The sequence below is a fragment of the Pelodiscus sinensis genome, chromosome 1, assembly GCF_052426305.1.
Source record: "Pelodiscus sinensis isolate ZL-2025 chromosome 1, ASM5242630v1, whole genome shotgun sequence".
In the NCBI taxonomy this organism is placed as follows: domain Eukaryota; kingdom Metazoa; phylum Chordata; order Testudines; family Trionychidae; genus Pelodiscus; species Pelodiscus sinensis.
The window spans coordinates 90357170-90379607 of NC_143052.1; the positions used below are offsets into that span (position 1 = coordinate 90357170).

The following is a 22438-nucleotide window of genomic DNA, read 5'->3' on the forward strand; positions in this document are numbered from 1 at the left end:
AACTGTTTGGACACCATGGTGCTAAATCATGGGAGATCAATCCCCGCAGCTCCGATTTGCCAATAGGCGTAGACAAAGCCTCCGCGTTCTGTAGCTGGTTGTCCCTTAAAAAAAGAGAAGGACTCGGATTTAGTTAAACTTATTTTAAGCAACCTCTCAAGGGCTCAGCAAAAACTGGTTTCTAGTTGCCAACCAAGGGAGGAGAAATGGTGAAGACAGGGTGACCGGATGGCAAATGTGAAAAATCAGGAAGGTGTGGAGGAAGGGAGGTAATAGGACCCTATGTAAGAAAAGGTACCAAATATCCAGAGGGAATATCTGTCCCTCTAGAATGGGGACGTCTGGTCACTGAAGGTGAAGGTTTGCTATTTCTGAATACAAGGGTGATTCAAGCCCTAGGAGAGACTGATCCTGGCACATGGCCCAGCCTAACAGCTCTCACAGATTCTTTTCTCCTTCCTGTGCGATACTATAAGTGCTGGCAATGGACCTATGCCCTCCCCTTTCACAGAGGCTGGGCCATGCTCCAGTACCACTACCACGTGGGTTTGTGCTCTATGCAGAGGAGGGGCTAATGGGCTGAGGAGAAATTCTGGCCCAGCAACCTCAAGCTGTGACATTAGCCAGGGGAGGGGGAGGGGGAGGGGGGAGAGGGATGTTGAGAAATAAAGAAAGGGAAGGAGGGCGGGAGAGCGGTTGGGGAGGGGAGGAAACTACGGACAGAGACAGCAACAGCAAAGAGTGAGAGAACTGGAGCAGTAAAAAGAGGCAGGGACTGAGAGTTAAAAGCACAAGGGGCACAGAGGAGACAGATCATGGAACTGCTCCTGCAGTTCTGGTCCCAGGTTCTATCCTGCAGGAAAATTCTCCCAGCACTGGGCATAGCCCTCATCGTTTTTGCCCTGCTAACTGATTTTGTGAAACGCAGGAAGAGCTGGAGCCGCTACCCACCAGGGCCAACCTCGCTGCCTTTCATTGGGACGATGCTGCAGATCGACTACCACAACCCGCACCTCTCCTTTACCCAGGTCAGTGCCAGAGGGCTGGAGAGTACAACATGCTGGTGAGCGGAGCTGGCAGTGGGTAGAGGTTCAGTAATGCAGGGGAAATGAAGGGGGTTCTCTCACAAGTACAGGACTTTTCCAGCCCAGTAACAAGGGCTGTCCTTAGGGTTTATAGTGCCCTAGGCAGAGGCGTGTGTGTGTGTAGCGGAGGAACAGCTGCTCCACAGGGTGAGGGCTGCACTCAGGGCTGTGGAGGGGGAGGGGACAGGAGCAGTGCAAGAAGGTATAGATATGAGAACAAGAGAGGTGCTGCAACACCCACACATTTTACGTGGGTTCCCAGCTGTCACCAGCGCTAGGATCTGGCTACCCCCTGGGACTCCAAAACCGGCCCCACACCCAAGGTCCTGGCTGCCACCCAGGGCTCTGCCGCTGGCCCACACCCAGGGTTCCTGCTATTGTCCAGGCCTCCACTGCTGCCTCTGTGCCTGGGGGCCTGCATATGCAGCTGCCTAGGGCACACCTGTTTGAGGCAGCTGGTGCCCCAAATTTAGTGGTGCCCTAGGCAGCTGCGTATTCTGTGTATTCCTTAATGATGGCCCTGGGGGAGAAGGGGCTTTAATGCTCTGATTAGCTGCTCTAGTTTTGCTCTTGCTCTAGAATCCAGAGTACAATTAAACAAAAAACAGGACTATGTAGCACTTTAAAGACTAACCTAATAAACCATCTTGTTAGTCTTTAAAGTGCTACATAGTCCTGTTTTTTGTTTCAGCTAGACTAGACTAACGCGGCTACATCTCTATTACCAGAGTACAATGTACCACTCCAAAGTCCAGCAGAATTCTCTGCAACTGTAGGGACAGAGGGACAGCGCTGGAGGAGAGGGATACTCACTGTGCACAGCTCCACGAGTACAGGCAGACACAGTATGCACATTCTCCCTGTAAGTTCAGTTGGAGACATTGTAGTGTGCAGGGCTGTTGCACAGCATTAGGCCTATTAAACAGATGCTGAATCCATCGCAGGGATGGCTGCACTTCAGTGGCGGGTGAAGTGGTTCCTTTAGGTATCAGCAATAGCCATTGGGATGAAAAGTGCTAGTGACAGATTCATTGGATGTGAAAATGTCTCTGCTCAGATCCATTAATTCAAAAGTTTCTCTGGCTTGGGCAGGTGCAGGCACAGACGACAGCCTTCCTTGTAAATCACCACAGATGATTAAGACTCTCTGCAAAAGTGGAACAAAGCAGCACTATTGACCCGTTGGTGCTTTTGACTCCACGTTTTTAGGAACAATTTCATCTCGCTTTCTTGTGTTTCTCACCAAATGGAAAGCAACCCAGCTCTTTTTACGTACAGAGTCATGGAAATTAAAGATAGAAATGGCCTATTCTTACCCACTCCTCTAACTTCTAGTGGTTTGCCTCTGAGAGCTTTATCCAGTTTTAAGAAACAGCACTGAGGTTTTCATTACTTTCCTTAGGCAGGCGTGCCATTTCAGATTTTGTTACAGGGTGTGACCTTTGTATGCCAAGATGGGGGTGGGGGAGCAGACTGAGGACAGAAGCTTCAGCCTGTTACTGAGCATGCTCAGTACAAGCCAAGCAGCAAATCAAGGGTGTGTGTGTGAAAGGGGGAATCAACCCCATCCATCCTTCTTTCCCCCACCACACACGCATTTCCTCTTTTCAGGGACTATTAAGGCAATTGAAAACTCTACTTTTTAAGGAGATAACTTAGCAATTAGCTAACAGGAGCACTGTATCTAAATTCCTGTATAAAAAAGAATAAAATAAACATAAAAGCGACAAGAAGTCCTGTGGCATCTTATAGACTAACAGATTTATTGGAGCATAAGCTTTAGTGGGCAAAGATCCAGTTCGTCAGATGCATGTAGTGGAAATTCCAGAAGCAGGTATAAATATACAGGCATAAAAAAAGAGTACCAATCAAGAGTAAGACAAGAGATAACAAGATTCACAGTAACATGGCTACCCCTCTGATAATAAACATTATAGCCACTCAGCTCTAATAGTAACGTATTCTGACATCTTGTTGCAAGTCACTTACAGGCCCCTGGTTAGCCTTAAAATAGTAATGTATATTCTTAGTACGTTATTAATTCTGCGGAGAGAAAAAGAGACACTGTCAGGACTCCTGGGCTCTATCTCAGTTTTGGGAGAGGAATGGGGGAAAAGATACATCTGTGTTCTATGTAAAAACATTAGAATGGCCACACTGGGTCAGATCAATGGTCCATCTACCCCAACATCCTGTCTTCCAAGAGTGGTCAACGTCAGGTGCTTCAGAAGGAATGAACAAAAAGAACAGACGAGGCAATCCTCAAATGATCCATCCCCTGTAGCCCATTCTCAGCTTTAGGCAAACAGATATTAATTAGGGACACCATCCCTAGTAGCTAGGAGCCACTGATGGAACTATGCTCTTTGAACTATTTTTTTCTTATTGGAACCCTGTTATTGTTTGGGCTTTTCCACCATCCCCTGGGAAAGAGGTTCCACAGGTTGACCATGAAGAAATAATTTCTTTTATTTGTTTTAAATCCGCTGCTTATACATTTCATTGGGTGACCTTCTTGTGTTGTTAGTGAAGGAATAAATAACATTTCCTTATTCTATTTCACCAACCATTCATGATTTTCTAGATCTCTTAATGTATCACTTCACCCTTTAGTAATTTCTTTTCGAAGCTGAAAAGTCCCAGTCTTGTTAATCTCTCCTCACATGGAAGCAGCACCTTACCTCCAATCATTTCTGTTGCCTTGAATAATAAGATGAACAGCACTGGTCCCAACACAGACCCTTGGAGCACACCACCATTTATTTCTACCCTTTGCTTCACATCTTTTAAGTGGAGTACCTGGCAATGTCTTCATGATTATATAATGATCCTTCAATTACTTCAATTACAACCCTACAATTACTTGAATTAATTACCCTACTTCCATCTGTTTATAAACAAATTCCTGCCCAAAAGGCAAAACTGGGAGCAGTACACGCTCTATTGCAGTTAAGAGCTAGGTCTGAGGCAAGGGCGTGTGCTTTAAGCAAACCTCAAATATGAAATACAGGGGTTCAAGCATCAGGGGGGCTACAGACTCCCTTAGCCCTCATCTCAATGTCACCCCAAGGAAACTATCCCCCAGTCTGATACATCTCTCACTGAGGATTTATTTCTTGATGTCCAGAGAAAAATTTCCATTATTTAAGACTCATTCCATTACTCCTTCACCCAACCCAATTTCCATCTGTCATTTGCACCTATCAAATACTGGCAGGCAGGAAGCATAGTCCACCACCTTAGCTATTCAACCAGGCACAAGTCTATATATTTAGACTGTTTTACCTTTCTTCATGAATCAGCCCATCCAACTACCTAATCTCTCTTGTAGCTTTTCTCTGAATTTTCTCCTCCTTTATCAGTATCTTTCTGGTAATGAGGTGAGTGCCCAGAATGCCTGGCACTGTTTGTCAGTGCTTTTCCACAATGCCTCGTTGTGTGGGCATCAGAATCACTGACTGATGGCCATGTGGCTTTGAGGAAAGCAGGAACACAAAGCAGTGTGGGGTTTTGTATTTTTCATGCACACACAAAACAACGCCTTGTGGTTTTTCTGTCCCTAAATTCTTGGCTCAGAAGTGTACAATCCTCAAGAAATCCCACAAATAATAGCCAAAACTGGGTTACATGTTAAGCCTATTCTCCAATGCCGGTCACCAGAGTACAGTGGCCCACGGTCTTGCTTCCATTAGACACACTGTGCAAAATAACCTGAGAGCTGGTGTAGCCAGTCACAGCATATTTAGCCACAGCAGAGTATGGATAAGCCAATGCTGGGTGGGCATGGGTTAGGGTGTCTGTTCTGCAGAATCCCAGGTACTGTAATTGTGTCTCATGGCCATTAAAAACTGCCACAATTGAGAGAGGCCTTCAGGCTAATTTAAATCACTCCAAGGGAACAGGCCTGGACTGACACACATCAGGAAAGTCCAAAGGTATCTTAAAGAACTTTGCACTATCCCTCCTGAACTGAATCACACAATTGTTGGCTACAGGAAAGAACTCAAGTTAGTTAAGAATAAAACTCAGATTTGCCATGAACTTAGAAGCACAATGGATCTCAGTGAAGTTACTTGGTTTGCTTTGGTTTAAAACCTGAAAGTTGCTGGGTGCTAGTTGAACACTTGCAATTCCATAGACGTCCCCCTCTTCAGGTTTCCCTTGAGTGTAGGAAAAGGTCTGTACCTTTACCCTTCCCTTTTCCAGGTATGAGTTGTCTTCACGAGGCATGTTGAAATGCATTTTTTGTAAACATGGGAGAGCTGCCTCCCATCTCTGCAGTGCTGCTACTTATGATACAGAGGCAGCAGCATTGGGGGGGGGGGGCACTAGAAGGTAGAGGGATGGATAAGAATAGGCCAGCTCCTGCTTGCCCTCCCCCCCGCCAGCAGCAGCAGAGGCAGCAGCATAGGGGGGGAAGGGATGGCTCCCCAGGAGCCAGTGCTTGTGGGGAGCCCGCTTAAAAGGTATCTCCCTGCAAGCACTGGGTCCTACCTGCTGCCCTCCATCCCCATGCTGCTACTTCTGATACAGGCCAGGCTCATCTGTTAACCCTTTAAATGCGTATACTATCACATTCTCGGTTTACACACCGTTTTTGTATCGATTTAAGGATTTCGGGTATGGGTGTAATATTTTTCCCTACCAAAATAATTGAATCAGAGCTGCCCCAGGGCACTAATCACTACAATAACATTTCCCGGTCTCTGAGGGTCACTGCCATCTGCTGTGATGCTCAGAACAGAATTAGGTAGGATTCCATCATCATTAAATTTCATTTCACAGAGGTGACAGCCTCTGTCGTAGGGTGTTTTATCCTCCTCCCAAAGGGGAGAGGGAAGCATGCCCCTTAAATAGTGTTCAACCCCACATGTCACTGTTCCGCCCACTGTCTTCTCCAACCAGCAGAGCTGTTGGGCCAAGCTCCTAGCCTGGTCTCTCTCTAGTTAATGCTAACACCCCTCTTTCTCAGGCCCATGTGGCCTAGCAGCCAAAGTCCATAACAATGCCCCCCTATCAGGGCAGTGTGGCTTAACAGCTGGCGTCTGTAACAATGGCTGTCAGTCCCTTTGTGGGGGTTGAGAAGGAGAGGGTAAGGGAACCTGGGCCCATCCTCTCCACTGGGTCCCACAGCCCTCTCAGCAGTAGAGTGGACCACCACTAGTTCAGTAGGGAATCCAGCCAAAACATGCCAACCTCCCGGAGTACAATTCCCCGTCCTGAGCAACTTCCTACCAGTCTCTTCCAGTAATCCTTTCTAGCTCTTCCTTCCAGATGGGGGGGCCTCTCCCGACATCCTCTGTGGATGGGCCTCCATGGGTTGGTCTGTCAGCAGTTCCTCTTCTGGAGCTACAGCAGCATCTCCTTCCCCATCGGCAGTCAGACCCAGCTGAGCATCTCCATAGGACTTTATAACTGGCTTCCAGTTGGAACATGCCCAGCAGAGCTGTGTGGGTGGGGCTTCCCTGGTCAGATGAGCCAGGTTAACCCTCTCAGCCCCAGTGCGGGGTTGGTACAGCCCATCACAGAGGTAATAAGTCATCTTCTAGCCTATGTTGGGGGAGGGGGCGCTTATATATCACACATAGGTTAAGAGAGAGTTTTTTTCCCCCGATCACACTGTCTGGAGTAGCTCATGACTGTCAGGGCTTGTCTCAGAGCAGAGTGTCAATATCAGGGCAGAAGATCAAAAACACAGCACACACCCCGAACTGGGGGTGTGTTCTATAAGTAGAGTTCACCAAACCTGTGTAACTAATGTGAACTCTTAGGGTGTGTCTAGATTACATGGCTCCTTCGACAGAGCCATGTAGATTTGTTTGTTTGGCAAAGGGAAATGAAGCCGCGATTTAAATAATCGCGGCTTCATTTAAATTTACACGGCTGCCGCGCTGAGCCAACAAACAGCTGATCAGCTGTTTGTCGGCTCAGTGCGCTAGTCTGGACGCTCCGCGCCGACCTGAAAGCCTTTTATCGACATCCCCATTATGCCTCGTAGGATGAGGTTTACCGAGGATGTTGATAAAAGGCTTTCATTTCGACAGGGGAGCGTCCAGACTAATGCGCTGAGCCGACAAACAGCTGATCAGCTGTTTGTTGGCTCAGCGCAGCAGCCATGTAAATTTAAATGAAGCTGCGATTATTTAAATCGCGGCTTCATTTCCCTTTGCCAAACAAACAAATCTACATGGCTCTGTCGACGGAGCCATGTAGTTTAGACGTACCCTTAGACAGGAGTGCCGGAATAGGAGGGCATGAGGCTCCACCCCTCTGTGGCCTTACCTCTCCTGTTCCCCTGAGGCCTGGCCCTCTCTGTGACCCCACTCTCTCTCCTTCTCTTCCTCCTTCTGAGGCCTTGCTCCCTGGCCAGCCTGGAAGCCCAAACCTGGCTGTGGTAAGAGCCTCCCAGGCCACTGTGGGGAGCACCCTTCCCTCTCCTTTCCCTACCCATGTTCTAGCACCTCTGGATCACTAAAACAATCTTACCACAGGGTCACAGACAGTCCCCTTGGTCTCTCCAGTCTATCTTGCCAACCACACAAGCTGGACTTACCGATAAATGTTCACCAAAAAAAAATCACACCAAAAAAAATTCAGATTGCTACCCGTCCCAAGCTTATGCCAATCTGGTTGGTACCCTAGATCTTACACCACTGACAACTACTGTAGCCAGTCCTATTATAGATGCTCTAAAGGTTGGTATAGTAGGAAAGAAATAAGAAAGATGTGGCAGTTCAAACAAGCAAACATATACTTATAAATGTGTTATCTAAATATAAGAGTGGCAGAGTTCTAGTGATCGGTCTATTCAAAGTGGGGTTTTTTTTTTGGCAGATCCCGCTGGCAGCCCTGGGATTCTCTTGCCCTGTCAGAGAGCAGACTAGGGTTGTTAAATTTAGATTAATTGGCTAATTAAATAGTCAATGCAATTTGCATCGACTATTTGATTACTCGTAAGGGCGCTTCCTCCTTTGAAGTGTAGCAACAGCCCCAGGGCTGTTGCTACACTTCAAAGGCGAAAGCGCTGCAGAGAGCCCGGGACCAGTGGGGGACTCAAGCAGTCCCACGCTAGACCCGTGCTCCCCACAGCCTTTCAAAGTGGCAGTGCCGCATGGAGCCCAGCATCAGTGGGGGAGTCCCCAGCTGATTCCAGGCTCCATGCGGCACTGCCACTTTGAAACACCGCATGCAGTCCAGGGCCAGATGGGAACTCTGGGTCCCGGGCTCCACGTGGTACTGCAGCTATGAAGCACCCCCTCGTCTCCCTGCCCCGCCCTACTGCCTCTTTCTGATAGAGGCAGCAAGGGGGGGGAGTGACTAATCGGCTAGTGTGTCAACTGTCTGATAAGCAAATCGACTAGTCAACTAGTCATTCACATCCCCCTATCAGACAGGCAAAGACAGAAACATTTCCTGTATATTTGTTTTATTCCCTTCTTTCAGCTTCCAAGTGCACAGGACAAGCTTCCTGAAACACAGCATTTCCAAGGTGCAACTGGGTCATTAATTAACTCTTTGTACTGTGATGTTCCCTGATGACCCAGCTGATTTGATAGCTTTTCGGAACGGGATGGGGGGGGGGACCGACGGAGGGGGACAGAGGGGAGTACCATGCCTAGGATCACAAGTTCTGAGCAGATATTACAAACATGCAAGTGAACTGGTCTGGTCTCCAGGTATGAGTTTGTTAATTCTTAGCTAGTGCCTGCAGCCTGGGCATGAGCTGACACCTTTTTGCCAGCATGGCAGTGAACACCATGCCGCCAACCATTATGTTGGTAATGTATATTTCACATGTATCTAGCCAGCACTGCAGTACCTTCTGTGATAACATTAGATTTCATAAACTAAGCAAGATGGGGCTGGTCAGTGCTAGAATGGGATAACTCCTGTGCAAAGACACATGCTGTAGGAAGTGTTGTAGAAAGCTCCCTGTGTCAGTGCTTAAACCAGCACCACCACATAATTTTTAAGAAGAATCCATACTTATGACACAGAGAGGTCCTGACCTCTTGTAGTTGTTAAAAACCTTTTGACACTTTGACAAAATCCTTGGCCAAATTTCAACTTGGCTAGTTACGTTCTGCTGACATCCAATCTTCCTGAACATTCAGCTGTAGTGGTGGTATTCTTCACTCCCTTCATAATACTGCTGTGAATTATTCCACTCCAGAAGTAGCTGCACATCAGTGATTAACTAACAAGCCCAAGAGTGCTCTGAGATCCATCAAAGTTAGAGTGTACACAATAACGCTTTTTCAGGCTTTGAGTTCCAGCAAAATTAAGCATCATTGAGCTTCTAACAATGTATTTTCCCTTCTTTCTTTTCTTGGAAGCTGAGTAAAAAATTTGGAAACGTCTACAGTCTTCAGAACTGCTGGAACAATCTGGTGGTAGTGAATGGATTCCAGGCAATAAGGGAAGCATTGGTCCAGAAAGCAGAGGACTTTGCTGACCGACCACCCCTTCCTATATATAAACACTTGGGCTATGGAAAGAACTCCGAAGGCAAGTACCTTGGTACCCAGCAGTTCTCTGGCAACATTGCAGAGGGACTGGCCTTATCATTTCAGAAACTGGAGAGGTTGAAGGGGCTTAGGTAGCGAGCTGCTTCCCTCTCCTGTCTCTGCAGAGATCGCTTTTGCTGGAGTCAGCCTCTGGTGCGACCTTTCATGAGGAGGAAGTCAGACTAGATGAAAATGGGGATTCTCACTCCCGACTGCAGCATTGCTACAAATACTGACTTGGCCATTATGAAACATTCAGTAGAACGTAGATGATAATGAATACCAATTGGCTGCCATTGCCAGAACTGGCATATTCTTGTCTCATTAACTCCCTCACACTAAGCGGGTACCTCCCTTGACTTGTCAAAACAAACAAAAACGGAGCTTTCTGCTGGGGAACTTTCAGGACTCAAGAGTGAAAGTGGGGGAGGGTAGAAACAAATGTCTCCTAAAAAGGAGGTTGGTTGGGCTGGAGTTCTCTATTATCTGAAAGCACTTTCATAACAAAGAGAAGAGCTGAAAAATATCTATAGAGTCATATCTTATCAACCAGGGGCAGTGCATGAACCTCCCTCTTCTCATTGAGGAGGCTTCTCTCCTGACCTGTCACTTTCACCTGTGGCCCTGCCCCTATGCTGTTCCCCCTCCCCATTCTTGTCCATTTGGGCCAGAGGAGCCCTGAGCCCCCGTCACAGCTGGAAGAGCCCTGCCCACACCTTTGCCTGCCTGAGCCACCCTGAGCCCTAGTCCACTCCCCTGAGCCATTTACCCACCTGCCAGAGCTGCCCCAAATCCTGCCTGTTTGGAGGGGCTTCAAGTCCACCCACTGCCTCAGACCATGGTAAAGAGGATTATCAAAGATGGTTTGGAGAAGCTTAGCCTACCGCTAGGCTCCCATTATGTGTTGCCTATTTTCTCAGCCTTGTCCTGTCTCATACTCTGGCCAATGCAAGGTTGCTCTGTATACTATGTTCTCCAGTGCTTTGTACAATCCAATTTTAAATAATTTGTGATGGGGCATCCATTACTGTGAGAGACTATCGAGTAGTTTAGTCAATCTAATCATTGGGAAATGTTTCTGGCACCCAATCTCAGGCTCTCACCCTCTGAATATAGCGTGGCTTACAAATCAAGTTTATTAGCTGTGAATCTGGCCCTGAATTTCATCTAATTGCTTCTTCCTACATCTTGAACCTCCCTGAATAATCCCCTCCCCTTCTCCATTAACCAGCTACACCTAAGAAGGATCAATAACTTTTCTCATTAGCTGCCAGTTAGGCAAGCTATACTCAGTTCCTTTTGTATTTCCTCACAAACCAGCCCCTCCAAGTCAGCCCTGTTTTGTTCCTGTCCAGTGAATTTTGCATGCTGTGCTCCTATAGTTTATTGTGTCTTTTCTTTATTAATACTTTCCAGGGTTGGTGGTTGCAAGATATGGACACGCCTGGAAGGAGCAAAGGAGATTTACACTCTCCACCTTGAGGAACTTTGGGATGGGAAAAAAATCCCTGGAACAGCGTGTGATTGAGGAAACTGGATTTCTATGCTCTGCGATCTGTTCTGAAAAAGGTTTGTGGCACCCAAAAGAAGGGGCAGAGGGACCAGTCTAACTCCCATACACAAGGAAACAAAAGGATAATACAACAGATTAGGAAGGAAGAAATAACACAATAGCTCAAATTTCATAAGGAAACTAAAGTGCTCTGGAGACCAGACACACAATGATCTTTCATGCAGTACCATCATAAAGCCTCCTATCAGATTGAACCTGACAGCTATTTTAACATGACAGTTTGTGATGGGATTTTTTTTTTAAAAAAGCCCAACATCTCCAACTGAAAGTGAAAGGGGAACTATGTTGATAGAATGTAAATACCTCCACTGGAATGTGGTGACGGCTTCAATACTAACACTCTTCGGGTGTGTCTAGACTACATGCCTCCGTCGACGGAGGCATGTAGATTAGCCAGATCGGCAGAGGGAAATGAAGCCGCGATTAAAATAATCGCGGCTTCATTTAAATTTAAATGGCTGCCCCGCTCTGCCGATCAGCTGTTTGTCGGCAGATCGGGGCAGTCTGGACGCGACGCGCCAACAAAGAAGCCTTTCTTGATCGGCACAGGTATGCCTCGTGAAACCAGGTTTACCTGTGCCGATCAAGAAAGGCTTCTTTGTCGGCGCGTCGCGTCCAGACTGCCCCGATCTGCCGACAAACAGCTGATCAGCAGAGCGGGGTAGCCATTTAAATTTAAATGAAGCCGCGATTATTTTAATCGCGGCTTCATTTCCCTCTACCGATCTGGCTAATCTACATGCCTCCGTCGACGGAGGCATGTAGTTTAGACGTACCCTTCCAGAACAAGCCATGAAGTCTTAAAAACAAGATCTTAAGCAGCACAGTAATATTGGTCTTTACACAGGAGGCACTAGTTCAGTACTGAGGCAAAGAGATGAGAGCCAATAACTGAATCCACAGCACAAACCTGTAATTTTTACATTTTCCATGGTGGTCTCTCTTCCAAATATTGACCAGGACATCTTTATTAGTATGTGAGAGGTGGCAAGATCTTAATTTCCCTGAATGACAGGGACTTCTAACATGTTTGCTCCATTTGCAGTCTTGAAATCATAGAATACTAGGATGGAAGGGACCTCGAAAGGTCATCAAGTCCAGTCCCCTGCCCTCAAGGGGAGCTTCTTGCTTAATACTTTCCATGAAGAGAAGGGCAGGTTATGATGATGTGTCTCCTAATGTCTTTGGTTGGCTCTGTATGTTTTTCAGGTCGTTCTTTTGATCCACATTTTCTTATAAACAATGCAGTTAGCAACGTGATCTGTTTCCTCGTCTATGGTGAGCGCTTTGACTATAACAATAAGAAATTTCAGAGGTTGCTCCGTGTGTTTGAAGAAGCCTTGAATGAAGAAAGTGGATTCCTGCCCCAGGTAACCCAGCACATATGAACTGATCAGTAAAAAGCTGCCATTTGATTGATCAGTAAGATTTTATTTTAATTATTCTTTTCTGGGAGTTAAAGAGTATGGTTTTTGCTTTGATTCTGTTATCTTAGTTCCTCATAGTAGTACCTTGGTTGCTGCACATACCCGGAGTGCCACAGACTGTCTTCCAATCACAAGCGAAGCTCCTGGCCTTCACAGATGAGCTAGTGAAGGAGCACAAGGCGACCTGGAATCCTACCCAAAAGAGAGACTTCACTGATGTTTTTCTACATGAGATCGAAAAGGTGGGAGAAGAGGAGGTGTAGTTCTTCTTGGCTCTATTAACTGTGATGGGAACACTTCCTGTTAGCCTATTACAAGCAAACTCCTACCCTTAATAGAACTTCTGTGTGCAACTGAGGGTTCCATTCTTCTGTTTTATCTAATGAGTTCAAGCTCAGTAATAAGCTAAATAGGCTGATATTTGGAGCTTTTACTTTGCACAGAGATTGCACTTATGGCCTGATCTGATGCAATAACCAATTAAGTCAAAGGTGAGACTTCCACTGATTCAAGTGGGTATTGTACCTGGGTACTCTTTGCTGTAGAACAACACTGATGTAAGCCAACCAGTTTAGAGACACTTTTAATCATTTTGGGAAAGGTCACAGTAAAGATGTCATCCTTCCAAGTCACAGCTTCCTTCAAAGGCAGGCTGTTGGGAATTCCAGGCTGGAAAAACATTCCAAAACAAAAATCTCATCTGTGCTTATATAGTTCTAGAACAACTGGCCGCAAAAATTTTCAATGAAGTATGAGAACATGTCACTTTTGACATTTCATTTAGAAAAAAATTTAAATGAAACATTGTAATATGGTTGAGACTCCTGTTCTGATGTAAGAACAGCGCATTTACATTTTTCATTATGAAATTACTACTTTTAATTTTGTGTGTGTGTGTACACATATATATAAATTAATTGTTATAATATTTTTAAAAAATTATTATCCTAAGACACTGGTATGCTGGTCAAACACCTTGTAATGTTCAGGGTTAGCTTGAAAGCTTTCCCACAGTCACAGTGAAAGCAGCCACATTCTGGGAAGATGCTGGGGAGTCTGGGATATGACTGGTTTCATTCAGCTTTGTCGGGTACAGTGTGGAAGCCAGAGCCCGAGGTTCATGTCTGGATTAGAAAATTCTTAATACAGGATTGACAGTCTGTGTAGACTTTTTCAGTGATAGTCAATTATTTTTTGGCATGGTCCAAACTTCTCAGTCAAGATATTGGCAAAGTACAGACTCTAGAGAAAATAATAAAAATAATGATAAAGAAGAAATTAAAACACTTCAGTGTCTGTTTAAATGGGGTTTTGGTGGTACAGGTTTGTTCTATGGTCCGCCTATTGACTCACCCTACTGTGGATGTTCATGTCCTGGTTCTTTAACCCAGGGTAAGCTGACTCAGGTGCCACTATCCCTGGGCTTACATTGCAGCGAAGACACAACCTGTGTTTTCAGAGCAGAAAGTCCTGAGCTTTATCTCTGATGAAGTTCATGAAGTGTGGGGATAAATGATTACACCTTGAAATCTGTGTGGCCAAGGAGTCATTATGGTGTGTTGTCATGAACATGTTGTGCTGCACTCTGCGAAAAATTAAACCTTTCAATGTGAGAATATGAACTGCCATGATCTGCAATTGTGCTTCTCTCTCCCCAACAAAACTCGTCACTTTGGAAAAACATTCCAAAACAAAAATCTCATCTGTGCTTATATATTTCTACAACAACTGGTCGCAAAAATTTTCAATGAAATATGAGAACATGTCACTTTTGACATTTCATTTAGGAAAAAAATGTAAATGAAACATTGTAATATGGTTGAAACTCCTGTTTTGATGTAAGAACAGCGCATTCTCTTTTGTTCCTTTTAGGCTAAAGAGCATGTGGGGAGCAGTTTCAATGAGAACAACCAACGTTTGGTAACAGTTGACTTGTTTTCTGCTGGCACTGAGACGACCTCCACCACCCTGCGCTGGGCGTTGCTGTACATACTTCTCTATCCTGACGTTCAGTGTAAGGAAGAGGGCGAGTGGAGATGTGACTGATTCTACCAATGCTGCAGCTCCCACTCAGAACTGCTTGGCATCTGCTGTCATCTTTGTGTTGGGGGAAAGGGGAGGGGTTACGAAGCTGCTATAGCAGCAGTCACAGAAGTAACGGGGGAATCATCCCACTGGAATACTCTGTGGGGGACAGCAAAGATCTGTGGTGAGGGAGAAAGGAGAGAGAAAACTCTTGTTCAAGATTTCAGCGTCACAAGGAGAACTCACTAGTTTTCTTTGTGAGGTGCACTTTGATATCCTCGTAACTATTTGATAATTCTTCTGTCTCTTAGGGCTTCCTTAGGGATAAATGCTAACCTGTTTAAACGTGCTAATGCCAGATGTACAAGTGCACAGTTACTGACTCCAGCCCTGGAGCATCCATGGGGGAAAAAAGTGTGTACACAGAACTCACTGGAATGTCTGCTCATCACATCCTTCCCCTCCCTCCCAGAGCCTCCAACCCATGGTTGTTCAGCGGCATGCTAGAAGCACTGTGCGGGGCAGGGAAGTTGAGCAAAGTCAGTGTATGCTTGGAGGACTGGGTGGAGTGGGGGCAGGAAGAGGCAGAGTGCAGTTTGGGCCTTGGGGAAGGGGTGGAGTGGAGCACTTCTGAGGAAATTAAGAAGTTGTTGCCTATGCACAAGTTGATAAAATACAGTATGGATTAAGTAGGATGTCTCTAACCTTGACAGCTTATTAACCCATATAATGGAGAATTACTATGTAAATTGGCCTGAGTAACCAAGGATGAGTGTAATTCTCTTTCTGCTCCTAATTCCACATTACTTTGTCCAGATAAGAACCATGTTTACCTTTGTCCATACATGGATCAAAGTTTGTCTAGACAAGAGCCATGTCCTCATCCCACAGCTGGGTATCCTTCCTGACCCCAAGGGGGCACCAATGCTGTGATCCACATGTCCCCCAGACACCATCACCAGCCACCTCCCAGGCACTTAGAGCACTCACTTCCTAGAGATACTTCACTTGTAAACTGCTCAGTGGTTGATAGGAAGGTGGCTCACAAGTGCTGATATAAACCACATTATTAATTCTTCTTCTATATGATAATAGCACCCAGACTCTAGTCAAAATTGGTTCCTAATTGTGCTGAGCACTGTACAAATAATAATAAACAGACAATCCATGCCTCAGAGAATTTATACCCTAAGGGTTAATCTGTAGGTTCCTCAACTCTATGGTGTTGACGTGCATCATTAAATATGTTACATCATCTTCAACAGTCTAGCTAGTGTGCAATGTTCAAGGGAGTCAGGCTGCACAGCATACGCTCCACACTGGCTAGGGTCTTGTAACAGTTCCACTGTTTTGTTTCCAGCTAAAGTCCAAGAGGAAATTGATAAGGTGATTGGCAGGGACAGGTCACCCCAGATGGAGGACCAAGTGAACATGCCTTATACCAATGCTGTGATCCACGAAACTCAACGTTATGGGGATATCGTTCCTGTTGCAGTGCCCCACATGACATACCGGGACACCGAGCTCCAAGGCTTCTTCATTCCAAAGGTATCTCAGGCCAAGCAGGGGGCGCAAACATCCTCTCCCCTTGCAGACATTCCATATGCAAATCTCCCCAAGGTTCCCTGCAGAGTGGGGTAGAGCACCGGGCCCTGAATCATACAACCATTGCTGAGTTATCAAATGTGCTGTTTTGAAAGGGCTTGGGCCTTTTTTATATAGTTATCTCAATTTTCAATAAGTCTTTGGTTATCTCATAAAACAGGGACTCTACCAGAAACGCAACTAAGCACTGCAATCATTACAAAAGTAGATTGTAATTTTGTCTTGGGCACCTAATAACATTCAGTGCATCTGCTTGTAGATGGAGGAAGGTAATGCTGATAGACTGTTTGGAAGGAATGTGGAATGGGATCTAGAAACTTCTCACAAGGTCACCACTTCAAATCCAGCACAGTGTCAACTAAGACTCTTTATTATCTGAAGTTGTTCAGATACTACTGTGGATCTCAGTCCAGTTCCAAGAGACACAACGATGGCCGCTCATTGCCGTCCTACGTAACAGTCCCATGGACAGACCAAAACCATATAATACTAAATTACACTTTTCTCCTTAGAGGAAGCTTCTGTAGCTCAGGGCTGAGGCATGGGAGAGGGAAAAGCTCTAACTTTCTCTGAAAAGACAGGGAGAATTGTAGTCTGGAATCTCTCAATCAGCACACTGTGACTAAAGCAAAAATTATCTTTAGAAAATATCTGAAGGAATTGGGGAGTAGAAAAGAAGCAACTTTCATCACATGAACTCATTAGCCAATAAAAACATCAGCTGCATACTTGTAGTCTAGCTAGTGTGCAATGTTCAAGGGAGTCAGGCTGCACAGCATACGCTCCACACTGGCTAGGATCTTGTAACAGTCCCTCTCCACTGCACTATAAGATCATACCATTCAATTAGGTACTTGAGATGGGTTTTGTGCCCTCCACTCAAGCATTCTACTATAACCACTATTGAGATGGGGATCTTGACAGTGCAGGTGCTGGCCTGCTCTCATGTGACATTCTTATGAACCCTTTTCTTCTCTGGGGTGGGTCAGGGGACGACAGTCATCACCAACTTGTCCTCAGTACTGAAGGATGAAACAGTTTGGGAGAAGCCGCATCAGTTCTACCCAGAGCATTTCCTGGATGCAGATGGGCAGTTTGTGAAGCCAGAGGCCTTCTTGCCTTTCTCTGCAGGTAAGTCCCAAGGGAGGAGCAGCTGGGAGAGGAGCAGATATCCTCTAATGGAAGGTGTCCCATCATGAAAGCAGCTCCCCCAAGGGGAAGGTCAACCCAGTCTTGTGCTGAACATGGCCAGTTCTACAGTGCTCTGGTGGTACCCTGATATGCAATCTGCAAAATAGCTCCCCCTCTTCCTTTCTCATAGGCAGAAGCTCTAGCTTTGAAATTCTGCTTGCTCCAGAGGCATATGTAACAGGGATGTTAGATATTGTTTAACAGTTGAGTAACCGCACTAAATCTTAGTGGTTACATGATTATCCGATGGTCCCTGGGCGCAGGGCTGGCAGCCAGTGAGCTCTCGGCCCCACATCTGGGGAACCCTCTGCCATCTCACATTGCTGCCTCTGTATTAAAAATCGGCTGAGATAACAAAAGGATCAAGGCTCTAGAGTTCTTTTTTATGGTTGTCTAACAGCCTCCCTGACAGCATGCAATCCTTTGGTGAACAATAGCAGCCTTGACCTATTTTCTAGGTCCTATTGGTAATACATCTACATACATATAGCAACTTCCCATTTACAGGTAGCTTACTACACACTTCAAAGAGAAATGACCATGATATCAGTACAGTCACAGTTCCTGTGAATATGTTAACACCTCCTTTTCCCGTCTGACTAACAATACAGCATAGGCAGGAACCATTTGGTTGCATTGTCAACCTCTAAGAATAATCGTTGTCCCCCTCCCCCCCAATACACACACAAACACGATCATTATCTACTAATATGTTTCTAAAGGTTGAATCTGGAACAATTAGCCATTCTGGTTCTGTGCCACACAAGATTTCACCCAGCTCATAACATAAGTCTGACCCATAGCTTGTTCACTAGAGGTATCAAGTGAGAGACTTCAAAATTTCCTGTCTTCAAAGAGATTAGACCAAAGAGGTATGTGGGAGGTTGGTCATAAAGGTTTTCTAACAACTAGAGAGAGGATTTTGCAGTGGATATGGGAGTATATATGACACCAGTAATGTCTTTCAGGTTGGCTGTGAGGTGACCATGTTTGTAGGAGAACTGCAAAGATTTACAGCAGTCTATCCTGTGAAGTGCATCATTTGTACTTGCCTTGAATCCAGGAAACCCAAATCATACTAGAACCAAAATCTCCTGCCTGGTAGCACAGTCATATTGTCCCACCTCAGATTTCTTTATCTAAAGGCATTTATTTGCTCATTTAGAGTCTACAAGACAAAGAGCAAAAGGGGTAGATCTTCAACTGGTGTAAACTACCATTGATCCTTTTACTTCAGGAGAGTTATGCCAATTTAATGAGCTGACAGTTGCCCAATGTCAATGTGTATTTATCTGAAGTTACCTGAAGAAGTGGGCTGTGCCCATGAAAGCTCATGATACCATCACATGTTTTGTTAGTCTTTAAGATGCTACTAGTCTATTTGTTGATTTTAAGGTTTTCCTGTTACAGACTAATTGGGCTACCCCTCTGAAGCTTTTGAATGTGTATTTAAGTGTGTCTAACTCTTTTGAGTCAGCCTAATTAGTCAGTAATTCCTCTCTCCAAATCAACTGACAGAGTCCTTTGTTTTATACTTTCCTCTGAAGCTTTTGGTGCTGGCCACCATCAGAGACAGGGAATTGAAATGAAAAGCACATTGACTGGTCTGATTAATTATTTCCTATGTACTCCGTTTACACGGGGCTGGGAACAGGGAGACTCACCATCTGCTGCAGATGGAGGCAGATTCTCTGTTCCCTCCAACCTGTGGGTGCGCAATAAGTGTCTTACACCTACAGTGATTGGTCACTTATATTTGGTATTGTATCCCCCTTCTCTCTGCCTCCTCCCTCTTTTCTCACGCCCACTCTTGCAGGTCGTCGTGTTTGCCTAGGGGAGCAGCTGGCCAGGATGGAGCTTTTCCTCTTCTTCACCTGCCTTCTGCAGCATTTCACCTTCTGTCTCCCTGAAGGCCAGCCCAGACCTCGAGAGGATGGACACTTTGCTGCGACACTTGCCCCATACCCCTACCAGATCCAGGCTGTCCCAAGATAAGTGCAGTTTTCTGCCATGTTCTCCTTATATATCTTAGGAGAGCTATAGCACTTAACTGAAACATCCTCACAGGCTGACAGGACAGCTTCTCCTGTCAGCATTGTTAATCCACCTCCCCCAGAGGCAGCAGGTCTGGAGATGGGAGAAGCTCTCCTGCTGACATAGTGCTGTCTACACCAGGGTTAGATCCATATAATTACGTTGATCAAAGGTATCGATTTTTCACATTCCACAGAGATGTACTTACATGGATATTTAGATCGGCAGCATAGACCTGGCCTTACTGTTGTGTATGCTTCATTCTGTAGCAGCATCTCTTTGAGATTAATCATCATTTTAATCCCTCTCTGAAGCTGTTTCAGTGACTACCTGAAGGGAGGCTATTTACCCATGCACACAATGTAGGTTCCAGTTGTGAGTCAGTATCCATGGTCAATGTATAATGGAATGCATGTAATGATCATGTAATTACATAAGCATATCAAGAGCCTGCCAGGCTTGTCACTGCAACATCTAATGAGTTTACTGCAGCTGTTCAAATGGAAAACTCAATCTCTGAGACTAAAGGGTGTGATTTGATTTTCTAGAATTTTCCCTGGGTATTCTCTTCAGGGCCAGAGCAATGGTCCCCTGAGAAGAAATTTCAAAGTGTAACCTCAGATGGGCTATACTTTACTTCATTACCCTCCGTCAGTGCCTTACAAAACCTAACTCAATTTGATCTCAGGAAGTGGGTCTGGCCCATGAAAGCTCATCACCTAATAAACCATCTTGTTAGTCTTTAAAGTGCTGCATAGTCCTGTCTTTTGTTCCCACACAAAAGTCACTGGAGATCCAGAGTTCAGTCTGTGAAGATTTTCAGCAAGGATTGCACAGGGTCAACCTCCTCACATTAAGTCCCAAAAGGAACTAACAACATAAAGTTATTTATTTAAATCCATAAAATCAGTCAGCTGATTAATCAGTCACTCAGTTCTCTGAGTCACAAGGATACAGATTTAAAGAAAACCCTGTTACAAGAAAATACAAAAACTGAGAACAAATGAAATAGAAAGGGCTCATTCCCTGTTACTATTTAAACACCTCACCCCAGTTAAGAAAGCTAACTAGAATCCATTGGCTAATATCAAAGCAACATACAAATCATACAATGAAAGCAAAAGTTCTTTTTCCCTGCGAGTTCACCCTTGCTATAATTCACATTGCCCATGCTCCCTGGTAGGGGATTAACAACCTCACTAACCTGCTGCAAAGTGAGGGACAGCAGCTTGCATTCTGCCCCTGAGCAAAGCGTCTCCCAGCTCACACCAGCCTCCCTTAGACAAGCAGCAGCCCCCTGTGCTTGCCCTGGTGGAGTCTGACCCCAGCAACAGGGGCAGACCTTATTGGAGCAGACCCCCAAACCACCACACCCAATTCCAGAAGCTTCTGGATATGGAGAGCTAAATCCGCCTGGCAACAGTGACCCAGACACAATTTACTCCTCCCCCCCCCCCCCCAGGGGGTCTCTTAAAGAGAGATCTTCCTGTTAGATACATTGGTTACTAATGTGCACTTTCCATTTGCTTGTCCATGCTGCAGACAGCAGCCGCCCTAGACGAGCTGCCGGCAACTGGCACCCTAGGCGAAACGCATGATCGGCGCCCCCGCCTCCAAAGCCCTCAATAGCCATTTATCTCGGCGCCCTAGGCGACCGGCTAGTTCACCTGTATTGATGGGCTGCCACTGGCTGCAGATGCTATTCCTGGAGATTTAGCAGAGATTTCAGATTAGGTGTTGACAATTCATCACATCTTCCATGGATGTCATCTGACTTCCATAGAGCTGTGTCCATAGAGCTGAGCCTCTGGCCTTTATAGTTTAATGTAAATCCAGTTTTGAGTTTGTCTTGTCCTTGTTCTAGTGATCAGGGGTGAAAGTAACATAAATTTCTTACTGCTACTGTCACATAGCAACCTCCCTTTTGGGAGGGGGGACCTCAGGACGAGTTTGAGGTATGCAATATGACAGTGGCTGTAAGAAATTTAAGTGTGGGGTGGAGTGCAGGGAGCTCAGCAGTAAGCTGGGGGATATGTGTGGAGGGGGAGTGCAAGAGTCAAGGCAGGGGACTGAGGGGGGACTCTGGGCAGGAGGTTAGATATGTGTCTGTGTAGGGGAGCATGTGAGAGGTGGTGGATAGGTCCCTGTCCTGTGCTGCTCCTGTTCCTGAGCTGCCTGATGACCAGCCAGTGCTGGTGGGGCCACCACCAGCCTGCAGGAGAGTCCTGAGAGCCAGCAGGGCCCAGCTGGGAGTGCACCCCACACTGCACCTGCTCCTGCAGCAGAGCGCCCAAGCGCTGCTGTGACTAGAGGAACTTTCACCTTTGCTTTACACACACACATGAGGGAACCACATGTCTGCAGTGGAATCCAAACAAGTGTTTAGTGAGAGGCCTCCATGTACTCAAAGCTGATCTGGTTGGGCTCTGGCAGCTTCTAAGGAAGCACAAAAGCAAATTATTTACAATTTTAAAGGGATATTCCACTATTCCTGTGCACGACATATTCCTTCCTCCATTTTATACACATTCCTTTCTCATTCAGCCTAGAAAAGTGTTGGCATGCTTTCTTTGGAATAGAAACCCTTATGGTAAAGCTCTTCTGGGAGGAATTGTCACTAAATTGTCTCAAAGTGTTGGGTTTTTTTTGTCTATGCTAACCCTGTAATTTGCTCTCGCGAAAGACTGTTATAACTTGTGTACACTATACACATTAGTAAAAATAATAAAAAGAAGACTCTTATTCTTTAATTTTTATTACTTCCTGACTCTTTAGTTCTTGAAAATTGCTTGCCTCTGGTGCTGCATGGCATTCATTGGCAGGCAACATGCTCTATGTTACTGTAAGAATGGAGATTTGGACGGTGTGAATAGAAATCAAGGAATGAGGATGTGGTTATTTTACAGGGAATTGCAAAGTAAATTGAGATGTAGGGTAGGCAGTAGATGAGATTAGCTGTTTGGCTGAATTATGTGTATGCAGCAAAACAAA

At 45.6% G+C, this 22438-nt stretch overlaps 1 protein-coding gene across 1 annotated transcript; it reads left to right on the top strand.

The window, feature by feature from the left end:
* Positions 1-665: 665 nt before the first annotated feature.
* Positions 666-22197, top strand: CYP2D6 (cytochrome P450 family 2 subfamily D member 6). Its single transcript, XM_006120509.5, has 9 exons — positions 666-1028; positions 9422-9593; positions 11009-11161; positions 12375-12535; positions 12661-12834; positions 14465-14606; positions 15978-16165; positions 17212-17353; positions 19230-22197. Exons 1-9 carry the CDS (start codon positions 816-818, stop codon positions 19406-19408), a joined length of 1524 nt encoding a protein of 507 aa, XP_006120571.3. The 5' UTR covers positions 666-815; the 3' UTR covers positions 19409-22197.
* Positions 22198-22438: the final 241 nt, after the last annotated feature.